The sequence below is a fragment of the Chiloscyllium punctatum genome, chromosome 24 (assembly GCF_047496795.1).
Source record: "Chiloscyllium punctatum isolate Juve2018m chromosome 24, sChiPun1.3, whole genome shotgun sequence".
Taxonomy (NCBI): Eukaryota; Metazoa; Chordata; class Chondrichthyes; order Orectolobiformes; family Hemiscylliidae; genus Chiloscyllium; species Chiloscyllium punctatum.
The window spans coordinates 39,449,669-39,463,275 of record NC_092762.1 but is presented as its reverse complement, the minus strand read 5'-3'; the positions used below and the strand labels follow the sequence as shown (position 1 = coordinate 39,463,275).

Genomic DNA, 13,607 nt, shown 5'->3' with positions numbered 1-13,607 from the left:
GAGTGTAAGTAGGAATATCAGGGGCAGCACAAGCATACTGAAAGTGAGGTGTCAACCTGGTGAAGCTACCAAACAGGGCTACTTGTGTGCCAAACAACATTAGCAGCAAAAGGTAGACAGGGGTAAGTGATTTCACAACGAATGGATCAGATCTAATTTCCACAGTCTAGCCACATCCAGTAATCAATGCTAGTGGACATTTTAGTAGCTTACTGAAGGCAGAATATCCACAAATACTCCCATCCTCAATGGAGGGGAGAGACTGGCAGATCAATGCCAGAAGTTCTAGTGGATGCTCCACCGACATTTGGTAAAGGTGATGGTCATAGGTTTGGAAAGTGCTGTCCAAGGAACCTTGGTGAATTTGGTGATTGGGAGGTTGATACTGTTTTGGCATCTGGATAGTTATATAGAAATACAAAGGGTTTAGAGGGATATGGGTCGAGTGTGGTGTGCTGGAAAAGCACAGCAGGTCAGGCAGCACCTGAGGAACAGGAGAATAGACATTTCGGGAAAAGGCCCATTATCAGGGCTTTTTCCTGCTTTTCCTGCTCCTTAGATGCTGCCTGATCTGATGTGCTTTTCCAGCACCACACTCTCAACTCTAATCTCCAGCATCTGCAGTCCTCACTTTTGCCTTTAGAGGGATATAGGCCAAGTGCTAGCAAATGGGACTAGATTGGTTTTGGACATCTGGTCAGCATGGACAACTTGGACCGATACATCTCTATGACTATTGTCCCAACCAATTCAGGAGGGTTGCCAGTCTAATCAATGCTAGTCCTGAGTGACTTGTCCTCTTGAAGACTCCTCATGGACAGGTGTATTGATGGCAGGTATATGTGTATGAGCACAAGTGTATATGTGCAATCACCATAGATATAAGGGCAGCCGCAAGACAAGACTCCCTCGCGGTCTCCCAGTTGTTGCCTGTGATATATATACTGGACAAATGACATCCCGATGATCAGAATGTGAAACAAAACACCACAACCACATAAGTATTAGGAGCAGGAGTAGCCCTTTGGGCCCCCCCCAAACTTGCTCCTCTATTTAATAGCATAATGGCTTAACTGGTTGTGGCCTCAACACTTGTCTTGCCATCATAACCCCAGAATCCTCGTTAATCAAAAAGCTAACTACTTCATCTTTGAAGACATCTGAGGAATAACATCTGTCTGGAGAAGAGAAATCAACAGAGCAATAACGCAAAAAAACATTTCAACTCATCTCTGCCTTATATACAGGAGGTCCCTAATTTTTAAAACTTTGTCCCCTAATGACACAAAAATAATTCAACTCACCTCTGCCTTATATGGGAGGTCCCTATCTTTTTAACTTTGCCCCTCGTTTTAGATTCTTCCATAGGCAGAAATATTCTGTTAGTATCTACTTTCCATGTCCCTTCAGGATCTTACATGTTTCAATAACATCATTTCAGATGATTCTAATTGTAGATTTGGCCTATAATCATTGACAAAGAACAATGAAGAACATTACAGCACAGGAATGGGCCCTTCAGCCCTCCAAGCCTGCGCCGATCCAGATCCTCTATCTAAACCCGTCGCTTAGGGTGTGTATCCCTCTGCTCCCTGCCCATTCACGTATCTGTCAAGATATATTTAAATGACGCTATTGTTCCTGCCTCTACCACCTCCACTGGCAACGCACTCCAGGCATCCAACACCCTCTCCACACATATCTCCCCTAAGCTTTTCCCCTCTCACTGTGAACTCATGACTGCTAGTAATGGAAAAAGCTTCTTGCTATCCACCCTGTCTATACTCCTCATGATTTTGTAGACCTCAATCAGATCCCCCCTCAACCTCAGTCTTTCTAATGAAAATAATCCTAATCTACTCAACCTCTCTCCATAGCTAGCGCCCTCTATTCCAGGCAACATTCTGATGAACCTCCTCTGCATCCTCTCCAAAATATCCACATCCTTTTGGTAATGTGGTGACCGGAACTGCATGCAGTATTCCAAATGTGGCTGAACCAAAGTTTTATACAACTGTAACATGGCCTGTCAACTTTCACACTCAATACCCTGTCTGATGAAGGAAAGCATGCCTTATGTGTTCTTAACCACTCTATTATCCTGCGTTGCCACCTTCAGGGAACAATGGACCTGAACACTTAGATCTCTCTGTACATCAATTTCCCCAGGACTTTTCCATTTACTGTATAGTTTGCTCTTGAATTGGATCTTCCAAAGTGCATCACCTCACCTTTGCCTGGATTGAACTCCATCTGCCATTTCTCTGCTCAACTCTCTAGTCTATCTATATTCCGTTGTATTCTCTAACAGTCCCCTTCAGTATCTGCTACTCGACCAATCTTAGTGTCATCTGCAAACTTGCTAATGAGGCAACCTACACCTTCCTCTAAATCATTTATGTATATCACAAACAATGGTAGTCCCAGCATGGATCCCTGTGGAACACCAAAGGTCACAGCTCTCCATTTTGAGGAACTCCCTTCCTGACAGTCCCATTCAGTATCTGCTACTCCATCAATCTTAGTGTCATCTGCAAACTTGCTAATCAGAACACCTATACCTTCCTCCAAATCATTTATGTATATCACAACAACGGTGGTCCCAGCACGGATCTCTGTGGACCAATGGTCACAGCTCTCCATTTTGAGAAACTCCCTTCCACTATTATTGTTTCCTGTTGCCCAGCCAGTTTTCTATCCATCTATTTAATACACCCTGGACCCAATGCGACTTCACTTTCTCAATCAGCCTACCATGGGGAACCTTATCAAACACCTTACTGAAGTCCATGTATATGACATCTACAGTCCTTCCCTCAATCAACTTTGCCACTTCCTCAAATAATACTATTAAGTTGGTAAGATATGACTTTCCCACACAAAACCACGTTGCCTGTCACAGATAAGCCCATTTTCTTCCAAATGGGAATAGATCCTATCCCTCAGTATCTTCTCCAGCAGCTTCCCTACCAGTGATGACAGGCTCACCAGTCTATAATTACCTGGATTATCCCTACTACTTTTCTTAACAAGGGGATAACATTAGTAATTCTCCAATCCTCCGGGACTTCACCGTGTTCAAGGATGCTTCAAAGATATCTGTTAAGGCCCCAGCTATTGCCTCCCTCGCTTCCCTCAGTAAACTGGGATATAACCCATCTGGAACTGGGGGCTTGTCCACCTTAATGCCTTTTAGAATACCCATCACTTCCCTCCTTCCTTATGCCAACTCGACCTAGAGTAATCAAACATCTATCCCTGGCCTCAACATCCATCATGTCCCTCTCCTTGGTGAAAACCGATGCAAAATACTCGTTAAGAATCTCATCCATTTTCTCTGACTCCATGCATAACTTTCCTCCTTTCTCCTTGAGTGGTCCAACCCTTTTTCCAGTTTTCCTCTTGCTCCTTATATCTGAATAAAAGGCTTTGGGGATTTTCCTTAACCCTGTTTGCTTAAGATATCTCAACAGGCTTTAGCCCTCTTAATTCATCGTTTCAGCTTGGAAGAGTATTGAGAACGTAGGACCAAAGCTTTGTCTGTCTTCAGTCGCTTAGACGTTATGAATGCTTCCTTTTTCCTCTTAGCTAGTCTCACAATTTCACCTGTCATCCATGGCTCCCAATCTTGTCATTTCTATGCCTCATTTTCACAGTAACACGTCATTCCTACACTCTAATCAACCTCTCTTTAAAAGCCTCCCACATATCAAATGTGGATTTATGTTCAAACAGCTGCTCCCAATCTACGTTCACCAGCTTTTGGTATAGTTGGCCTTCCCCCAATTTAGCATTCTTCCTTTAGGACCACTCTCGTCTTTGTCCATGAGTATTCTAAAACGTACGAAATTGTGATCACTATTCCCAAAGTAATCCCGTACTGAAACTTCAATCACCTGGCCGGGCTCATTCCCCAACACCAGGTCCAGTATGGCCCCTTCCCGAGTTGGACAATTTATGTATTACTCGAGAAAACCCTCCTGCTCAATCTTTCCTCACAAGATAACCTGTTGATCTGAGCAGCAGAAGAGTAAATCTTCTCTGAACTGCTTCGAATGTAATTATCTTCTTTTACACATAAGGAAATGAACTCTGTACAAGGTATGCAGTTGCACTAAGGTTCTGTATAGCTCCAGCTACACTTCCCTACTTTTATACGCAGTTCCCCTGGCAATAAATATCTTTCTAATCACTGACCTCAGTGGTGGGCAAGTTGTTGGAGGGAATCCTGAGGGAAAGGCAAGAACTGATTAGGGATAGTCAACATGGCTTTGTGCGTGGGAAATCATGTCTCACAAATTTGAGTTTTTTGAAGAAGTAACAAAGAAAATTGATGTGAGCAGAGCAGTAGATGTGATCTGTATGGACTTCAGGAAGGCGTTCAACAAGGTTCCCCATGGGAGACTGATTAGCAAGGTTAGATCTCATGGAATACAGGGAGAACTAGCCATTTGGATACAGAACTGGCTCAAAGGTAGAAGACAGAGTGTTGTGGTGGAGGGTTGTTTTTCAGACTGGAGGCCTGTGACCAGTGGAGTGCCACAAGGATCGGTGCTGGGTCCTGTATTTTTTGTCATTTCCATAAATGATTTGGATGTGAGCATAAGAGGTACAGTTAGTAAGTTTGCGGATGACACCAAAATTGGAGGTGTAGTGGACAGCGAAGAGGGTTACCTCAGATTACAACAGGATCTGGACCAGATGGGCCAATGGGCTGAGAAATGGCAGATGGAGTTTAATTCAGATAAATGCGAGATGCTGCATTTTGAGAAAGCAAATTTTAGCAGGACTTATACACTTAATGGTAAGGTCCTAGGGAGTGTTGCTGAACAAAGAGACCTTGGACTGCAGGTTCATAGCTCCTTGAAAGTGGAGTCACAGGTAGATAGGATAGTGAAGAAGGCGTTTGGTATGCTTTCCTTTATTGGTCAGAGTATTGAGTACAGGAGTTGGGAGGTCATTTTGTTGCTGTACAGGACATTGGTTAGGCCACTGTTAGAATATTGCATGCAATTCTGGTCTCCTTCCTATCGGAAAGATGTTGTGAAACTTGAAATGGTTAAGAAAAGATTTACAAGGATGTTGCCAGGGTTGGAGGATTTGAGCTATAGGGAGAGGCTGAACAAGCTGGGGCTGTTTTCACTGGAGTGTCAGAGGCTGAGGGGTGACCTTATAGAGGTTTACAAAACTATGAGGGGCATGGATTGGATAAATAGACACTCTTTTCCCTGGGGTCAGGGAGTCCAGAACTAGAGGGCATAGGTTTAGGGTGAGAGGGGAAAAATATAAAAGAGACCTAAGGGCAACTTTTTCACATAGAGGGTTGTACATGTATGGAATGAGCTGCCAGAGGAAGTGGTAGAGGCTGGTACAATTGCAACATTTAAGAGGCATTTGGATAGGTATATAAATAGGAAAGGTTTGGAAAGATATGGGCTGGGTGCTGGGACTAGATTGGGTTGGGATATCTGGTCGGCATGGACAGATTGGACCAAAGGGTCTGTTTCCATGCTGTACATCTCTATGACTTATTACACCACCCTTTTACAATTCACATTGGAGGGCATACAGATCCCTCTTTACTGCAGTATTCTGCAGCTTCTCTCTATTCAAATAACATCCTGTTTTTCTGTTCTTCCTGCCTAATTGCATAAAATCACATTTTCCCACATTAGACTTCATCTGCAAAATTTTAGCCAATCATTTAACCTTTGTACTCTTTATGTTCACTTTCCGACTCAATTATCTATCATTGCATCATCAGCAAAATTTAGCTTGTGAGCCAGAAGCTCCAGGTTCAAGTCACACTATGGGTCTCAATGGACAAGGAAGATATGTTTGTAAAGTGGTCAAAAAAAAAGAGAATTAGCTTGTAAACCCTTCCGTCACACACCAACGGCAGGCCATAACAATTGGAAAGATTGCTTATCAGCCTTTTGATGAAAGAAATTGTAACCTCTACAATTACTACCTATCCATCTAGCTTCAACATGCAAGTAAAAGTGTGTTAATGTTTCAGGTCCAGTAACCCTTCTTCAGAACTGGATCCAAAATGTTAATTCTGTTTTCTCTCCACAGATGGTGCCAGAGCTGCTGAGATTTTCCTGCAATTTCTGTTTTTGTTTCTGATTTTGGACATCCACAGTTCTTTGGACTTTTAAAAAATTTAAGTGTGTTTGCCAGAACAACTCGGACTTCTTAGTGATTGGGGAGTAGTTGGCTGGTATTCTGGAGCCAATCGCATACTGTTCAATGTGAGTTCTGGTTGAGATGAATTGGATACTTGCATCATTATGCCACCCAGGGTGATGGGTCGTGCTGTGGGCCAAATTTACCTTTGAGCAGACAGCATTTAAGTATAGAAGCCCTACAGTGTGGAAGCAGGTCATTCGGCCCATCAAGTCCACACCATAGAGCATCCCATCCTATCATTATAACCATAAATTGCCCAGGGCTGATTCACCTAACCTACTCATGTTTCAATTGTGGGAGGAAATCCACGCAGACACGGGGAGAATGTACAAAATACACACAGACAACCACTTGAGATTGTAACTGAACCTGGATCCCTGAGCCAGGGGACTGCTTTGCATTAACTTTGACCACCCCCTGGGCACGGGAGACCCGCACAAAGATGGCCGCCACAGCCGCTCTTCACCGACAGTCCGCATGCGTGATGTAAGCCACGCCCACTGTCGCGCATTCCCTACCGTCGGTCAGTTTTTCTTCCGGTCGAGGACGCCTGCAGTCGGAGAGAGCGAGTGCTCAATTTATGACATGAAGATTTAACTGCTATATCTGAAAGTGCGGACAGCGAGAAATTCGCCGTGATGGATATACCGGTTCCTCCTGAAGGTGAATGTTGGAATATACCACTTTGGAACAGAACTTAGGCTGAGAAATTGTTTTTTTTAAAATTGTACTGGAACATACAGGCCCTTTCGTTGCGCCGCTTTGGCCCGATCTGGCCCCCTTGTCCGCTCGGAGCATGCGTGTCCGCCCGTTTCGGTTCTGCGCCTGCGTGATATGTCCCTCGGCGGCAGTTGTGCATGCGCAGACTGAGTTCTGCTGAAGTGGGGGTTGGGGGGTTCTAGGCTGTTAAATAGCTTCTCAGTGGAGGTGGGAAAGTAGGTATGGGGAGTTTAGAGCTTGTTACCTGGCCTGAGAATCGAACGTAAGATCACCGTCAGCTTCAGAATAATTCTTTGGGGACATTTGTCAAACGTAAACTCCTCCTCCCCCTCCCTCAAATGTGAGTCATAGAGACATACAAGTATGGAAACAGACCCTTCGGTCCAACTCCTCCATGCCGACCAGATATCCTAAAAGAATCTAGTCATATTTGCAAGCATTTGGCCCATATCTATCGAAGTCTTTGTTATTCATTTACCCACCTAGATACCTTTTTAAATGTAATTGCACCAGCCTCCATCACTTCCTGTGGCAGCTCATTCCAAACACACATCATCCTTTGCATGAAAACGTTGCCCCTTAGGTACCTTTTAACTCTTTCCCTTCTCATTCTAAACCTATGCCCTCTAATTCTGGACTCACCCCAACCCAGGGAAGTTACCTTGTTTATTTACCCTATTCATGCCCCTTATGATTTTATTAAGGTCATCCCTCAGCATCTGATACTCCAGGGAAAACAGTCCCAGCCTATTCAGCCTCTCACTGTAGCTCAAACCCTCCAACCCTGGCAACATTCTTGGAAATCTTTTCTGAACCCTTTCAAGAATCATTTCACAGCTTTCCAGATTGATCAGCTCACAGTCCTATAAAATAATATCTTCTAATTTTAGTTTTGTTTTTCCTCAAGCAAAGTTTTCCTTGCCTCAATGTTCATCTGCAATCCATTTATGTTTTGTACTTTACAACATATGTTCCCTCCTTCAAGAATATAAAGATGTAGAAGACTTGAGACTCTGCCTTATTTCTTCAGTTTCAATCTAACTTTCACTGATAATATGTTTCTATCATTTGCAAAAATATCATTCCCACTGAAACTTAACCTATGATGTTAAAAATTTTACAACACCAGTTTATAGTCCAACAGGTTAATTTGAAAGTACAAGCTTTCAAAGCACTGCTCCTTCAGGTAGCTACCAACACCTCCACAACATGGTTAACCTATGATGTTGCACAAGAAAGTATTAATAATGTTTAGGTTTCCCAGATAGTAGTACAGGGAGTCTTTAATGGATGGGGAAACTTTGCTTTACAGTAACCAAACTGGTCAAGAGGGATGGTTGGATGGCATAGGTTACCTGTTGACAAAAGGTATTCTTTATTCAGAGTCATCGCAATGTCAAGTATCATTACAGACTGGAACATGAAAAAAAAATCATGTGTTGCTTTAAGAGATTAGGCTTTTCAAATAAGGTGTCTGCCAGACTAAGTGGCACTATTCAGAGTGCTGTGAAATGCTGGCAGATTGAATTTGATGGAGGAAAGTAGGAAGACTTTCTACTTTGATAGGAAGAATCAATAGGCAAGATATTATTTCATAGAGACAGAGAGAGAGAGAGAGAGTGCGACTCCAAAAACAGTGCATGCAGCAAGGAAGTATCTACATATTTGTGTTCACAAAACACAAAATGTTAATATGCAGATGCAGCAAATGGAATGTTTACCTTTGTGGGATTGAATATTATAAGCAGGAAATCCTTGTTACAACTGTATAGGTGTAGGTGAGGCTGGAGTAGCATGTGCAGTTTATGGTGATTTAAAAATGGATATACTGGTATTGGAGACAGTGCTAAGAAGATTCAGTGGGCTGATTCCTGGGATGAGGGCATTGACTTATAATGAACAACTAGACAGGTTAGGCCTTTATTCATTAGAATTTAGAAGAATGAGAAGTAATTTTATTGAAATGTAAAAGATTCTGAAGGGATTTGACAGCATAGATATTGAGAGGATGTTTTCACTCATGCTAGGCACCATAATAACAACACAGAATGTTGATTTAAAACTGAGGCACATAGGAATTCTCCAAAAAGGTCATGAATGTTGAAATTCTCTACCTCGGTTGTGAAGGTTAGGTCACTGAAAGGGTTTAAAGAGATGGGCAGATTTTTGAAAATTCAAGGAGTTGAGGGCTATGGGAGCCGGCATGAAAGCAGATTTGAGGCTTGGGGTAGATCAGCTATGATCTTGCTTAATGGCAAAGCAGGCTTGATGGACCGAATAGCCGCCTGCTCCTATTTCACATGGGCTGATGTTACCTTCGTTGATGGAAAAGAATGACTGTTTTGAAAGTTATCCATTGTTCATAAAACATATTGGATATCCTAAGCGCAGTAGAATGTACATAGAAACAAACTGCTGTAGATACTGGAAATATTGAATAACCAAGAAACATATGTGGAGAGAAAAGCAAAGCTTTTCAAGTTAAAGACCTTTCATCAGAATTTAACTCTCTTAATCTGATTTGGTTGAATGGTGAAGGTAGATTAGGGCACAGAACTCATTACAAACAACACAAGCCTAACATCTTAAGTTGACTGCAATCATGAGAGTCCCTGTATTCAGAGTTGGAGTTTTTCAAATGCGAGGGCTCCAAGTTTCTATGACATTGTTCAGAGACTTCTATGTCCGAGAGAGAAGTCTGTCTGTCGATCATGTTTGCAAAGCTGTGCTACTTTTACTATAGTATAATGTACTCAAGGTTTTTTTTTAATAGATCTTTTATTGAAAATTTAACATTTTTACAAGTTTACAAAAATAGAAAAAACCCAAGTATAAACATTGACTTATCTTAAATAAATAATAATCAAACTTTAACTGAAGAAAAATACTGAGAGAAAAAAACAAAACTCAGCTTACTACTAATCTAACCTACAACTAATCAGTGTATAATTAAGTCTCTTACATTATTCAAATAAGAGAAAAAAAAACTGACGGATAACACAGAAATTGGGTAGTAAGATACATGCTCGGAATTATTAACATCAAATGTAACAAAACCCATATTTGTGCAGGATTCCTCTCCCAAGGGGCCCCAGACCAGCCAGGTTCGCCATCTCAATTAAATAAAAGACCTTGTTAGGATGGCTGAAATATCTATTATATAATTCAAGAAGGGCTTCCATATTTTATGGAATAATTCAGTCTTTTGGTGCACCATATTTGTAAGGAAATCAAGGGGAATACATTCCATAATTAATCTGTTCCGTAGTTTTTTTTGTTGGTCTGAATGTAGCCCGGAGTCCATGTGGGGTCAGTTGGTTCCAAGGACATGCAGGTCCTTGGCCGCCTCCATTGCCGGACCATGGCAACGCAATGCCTGGAGGAAGAGCACCTCATCTTCCGCCTAGGAACCCTCCAACCACAAGGGATGGGTACAGATTTCTCCAGCTTTCTCATTTCCCCTCCCACCACCTTATCTCAGTCCCAACCCTCGGACTCAGCACCGCCTTCTTGACCTGCAATCTTCTTCCCGACCTCTCCGCCCCCACCCCCTCTCCAACCTATCAATGTCACCTTAACCTCCTTCCACCTATCGCATTCCCAATGCCCTTCCCCCAAGTCCTCCCTACCTTTTATCTGAGCCTGCTTGGCACACCCTCCTCATTCCTGAAGAAGGGCTTATGCCCGAAACGTCGATTCTCCTGCTCCTTGGATGCTGCCTGACCTGCTGCGCTTTTCCAGCAACACATTTTTCAACATAATTAATCTGTGCCAATTTGAAAGTCCAGGGGGGCCCTCAGCCACCCAGTTTATCAAAATATTTTTCCTTGCGCAGAAAGAGAGAATAGAAAATAATCTCTTCCCGTGCATATCCAGGGAGGGTAAGTTCGAAAAGCCCAAAAGGAGAGATACAGGGTCTACTCTAATTTCCGTTCCTAAGATTTCTGTCAGAGCACTTGCTACTTTAGTCCAACATCTACGGATCTTATGACAGGTCCACAGGCAATGTACAAGAGTGCCCACCTCTATTTTACGTTTGGGACACATTGGAGATACTCCTGCCTTAAATTTTGCCAATCGATCCGGTGCTATATGGGCCCTATGAGGTATCTTCAGCTGGATAGCCTGAGTTGTGTTGCAGGTGGTGATTCTTCTGGCATTTTCCCAAATGTCATTCCACGTTTTTATAGAGATTTCTAGTCCCAAATCCTGATCCCATGTTTTAAGCAGATTGTCCATATCTCCCGATACTTCTTCATGTAGTAAATGATAAATAGTGCTGACGGAAGATACCCCCATTGCATTCTCTATCTGATTTATAAAGACTATCTAATAACGTAGTCTTCTTCTGTATGTAATCTCGAATTTGGAAGTATCGAAAGAGGTCTCCATTAAGTAATCTGAATTTCTGATGCAGCTGTTCAAAAGACATCAGGACCCCTTCTTTAAACCGATCCCCTAAACAGGAGATACCCCTGGATCTCCAGAGTTTGAAAGTGGCATCTGTAAGCCCCGGTTGAAATCCCCATGCTCCCACTATCGGAGCATAGAGGGACGTTTTACGTGAGTTGCCCTCATTTTGCCGCATTATATTCCACGCTTTAATTGTGTTTAGTATTATAAGGTTTTTACAGTGATCCGTAATGATTTTCCTCTTGCCTGAAAATAAAAGGTTAATAAGTGGGCATTTTACTTGAGAAGCCTCGATGTCCAGTCAGATTGATTGCGGGTCAGACAAGACCCAATCGGCTATGTAACTTAATAGGGAACTTAACTGATATTTCCTAAAATCTGGGAAATCCAATCCTCCCCTTACCTAAGCTCCTTCAGCTTAATGAGGGGCCGTTGATGGTTTCAGATAAAGGAACCCAATCAGCCATATAATTTACGTAGTGCCAGCCTTGGCAGCATAACCGGAAGCATTCTCATAGGGTATAAGGTGGAGGAGTTCAAAACTAGGGGGCATATTTTTATGGTGAGGAGAAAGATTTAAAAAGGACTTGAGGGGCTACTTTTTTTTTTAAAATGCAGAGAGTGCTTAGTGTCTCGAATGAACAGCCAGACGAAGTGGTGGATAACAGTCACAACAGTTACAAATTTAAAATATATTTGGATAAGTGCATAAATAGGAAAAGTTTGGAGAGATATGGGCCAAGTGCAGACAGGTGGGACTAGTTTAGTTTGGGAAACTTGGTTGGCATGGACTCATTGAACTGCTGGATCTGTTTCCATGCTCTATGACTGAATGGCACCCATATACACAAACAGTCAAGTGGGCTGCTCTGTCCTTGTGGATGTCACGCTTCAGTATTGTTCGATGTCCAGGCAAGTGAGGAGTATTCCATCACGCTTACTGACTTATGCCTTGTAGATGGTGGGCAGGCTTTGGGGGGGGTCAGGTAAGTTTCTGGCAGCAGGATTCCATTAACCTGCTCTTGTGTGTCCTTCTTTATGTAATAGAATAGTCTTATTACTGCAGTCAGTTTTACTTTGTGTTTTGAAAATGTACAAGCAATATTTATAATGGCCTAGATAATGTAGAAACATTTTTCAAGCTAAAAATACTGACATGCAGTACCTGAGTAGAATACAAGTACTGTGCTGAGGCTTTACATTGTAGTAGTCAGAAAATAATCAGGATTGCCGTGTTTATTTAGTTCCATTGCAAGATTCACATTTGCGAGACTACAGAGGAAAGTAACAAAATTGATTCTAATTGTAATGGGAATATGAAGCTGATTGCTACAGCTTAACGACAATGTAATTATGGAGTGGAATGGAATGAAACATGAAAGATGGTAGAACTGTAAGCCAAAAATGACTCTTTGTTGCTCACGAATCAGTCTTCTGTACACTAGGAAAACAAAACGCAGACTGGGTGACCGCTTTGTGGAACACTTATGTTCTGTCCTTATAAGTTACCCTGAGGTTCCAGTTGCCTGCCACTTCAATAAGCCACCATGTTCTCTGGCCAAAATTTCTGTTTCAGGCTTGCTGCAGTGCTCCAGCAAAGCTCCATGCAAGCTGCAAGAGTAACAACTCAACTTCCACTTAGATTTCTTACAGTTTCAGAACTCAGCATTGAGGTTAACAATTTCAGCGTATTGAACACCCTGTTTCTTGTTTATTGCCTATTTGCACAACCCCAAATCCTGTCATGAAGTGATTTGCTTTCAGCACAGCGAACACATTTTCAATTAACCATTATTCCACCATCACCTATTTAGCTTTTTTCTCAACTTAATATCAACAATCCCTTTGTTTACCTACCGTTTTCTCTCTTGCACCTCTGTCCACTCTCTCACATCCCTGCTCCCCACAAACATCAGTTGAAATTACACGTTTTCCTAGCTACTTCTAATTCTGAACTCAATGTTAACTCATTGATTCTCCCCACGGATACTACTGGACCTATTGAGTTTCAGTTTTTGTTCATTTCAGCTGTTCTTTGTTTTATTAGATATAACTAACAGATCTGGCTAAGATGGCAGAAGGGAGACAAACGTTCTATTATCTGTCTAAGATCAAAAATCACATGATACTAAGTTATCATCCAGCAGATTTATTTGAAATCACAGGTTTTCGGAGCAATATTCCTTCGGGGACTTCACCTGATGAAGGGGCGTTGCTCTGAAAGCTTCTGGTTTCAAATAAACCTGCTGGACTAAAACCTGGTGTTGTGAATTTTGACCTTG

At 42.2% G+C, this 13,607-nt stretch overlaps 1 protein-coding gene and 1 long non-coding RNA gene across 6 annotated transcripts in view; one reads left to right on the top strand and one right to left on the bottom strand.

The window, feature by feature from the left end:
• Positions 1-6,819, bottom strand: part of LOC140494469 (uncharacterized) — a 106,103-nt gene extending 99,284 nt beyond the window's left edge. For both annotated transcript variants that reach the window (XR_011963995.1, XR_011963994.1), the window contains exon 1: positions 6,711-6,819. This is a non-coding gene — a long non-coding RNA (uncharacterized lncRNA). The remainder of the gene's footprint in view (positions 1-6,710) is intronic.
• cherp (calcium homeostasis endoplasmic reticulum protein) overlaps positions 6,720-13,607 on the top strand; it is a 68,059-nt gene continuing 61,171 nt past the window's right edge. For all 4 annotated transcript variants that reach the window (XM_072593667.1, XM_072593668.1, XM_072593665.1 and 1 more), the window contains exon 1: positions 6,720-6,855. In XM_072593667.1, the coding sequence (XP_072449768.1) occupies positions 6,831-6,855 (25 nt within the window). In that variant the 5' untranslated portion in view covers positions 6,720-6,830. The remainder of the gene's footprint in view (positions 6,856-13,607) is intronic.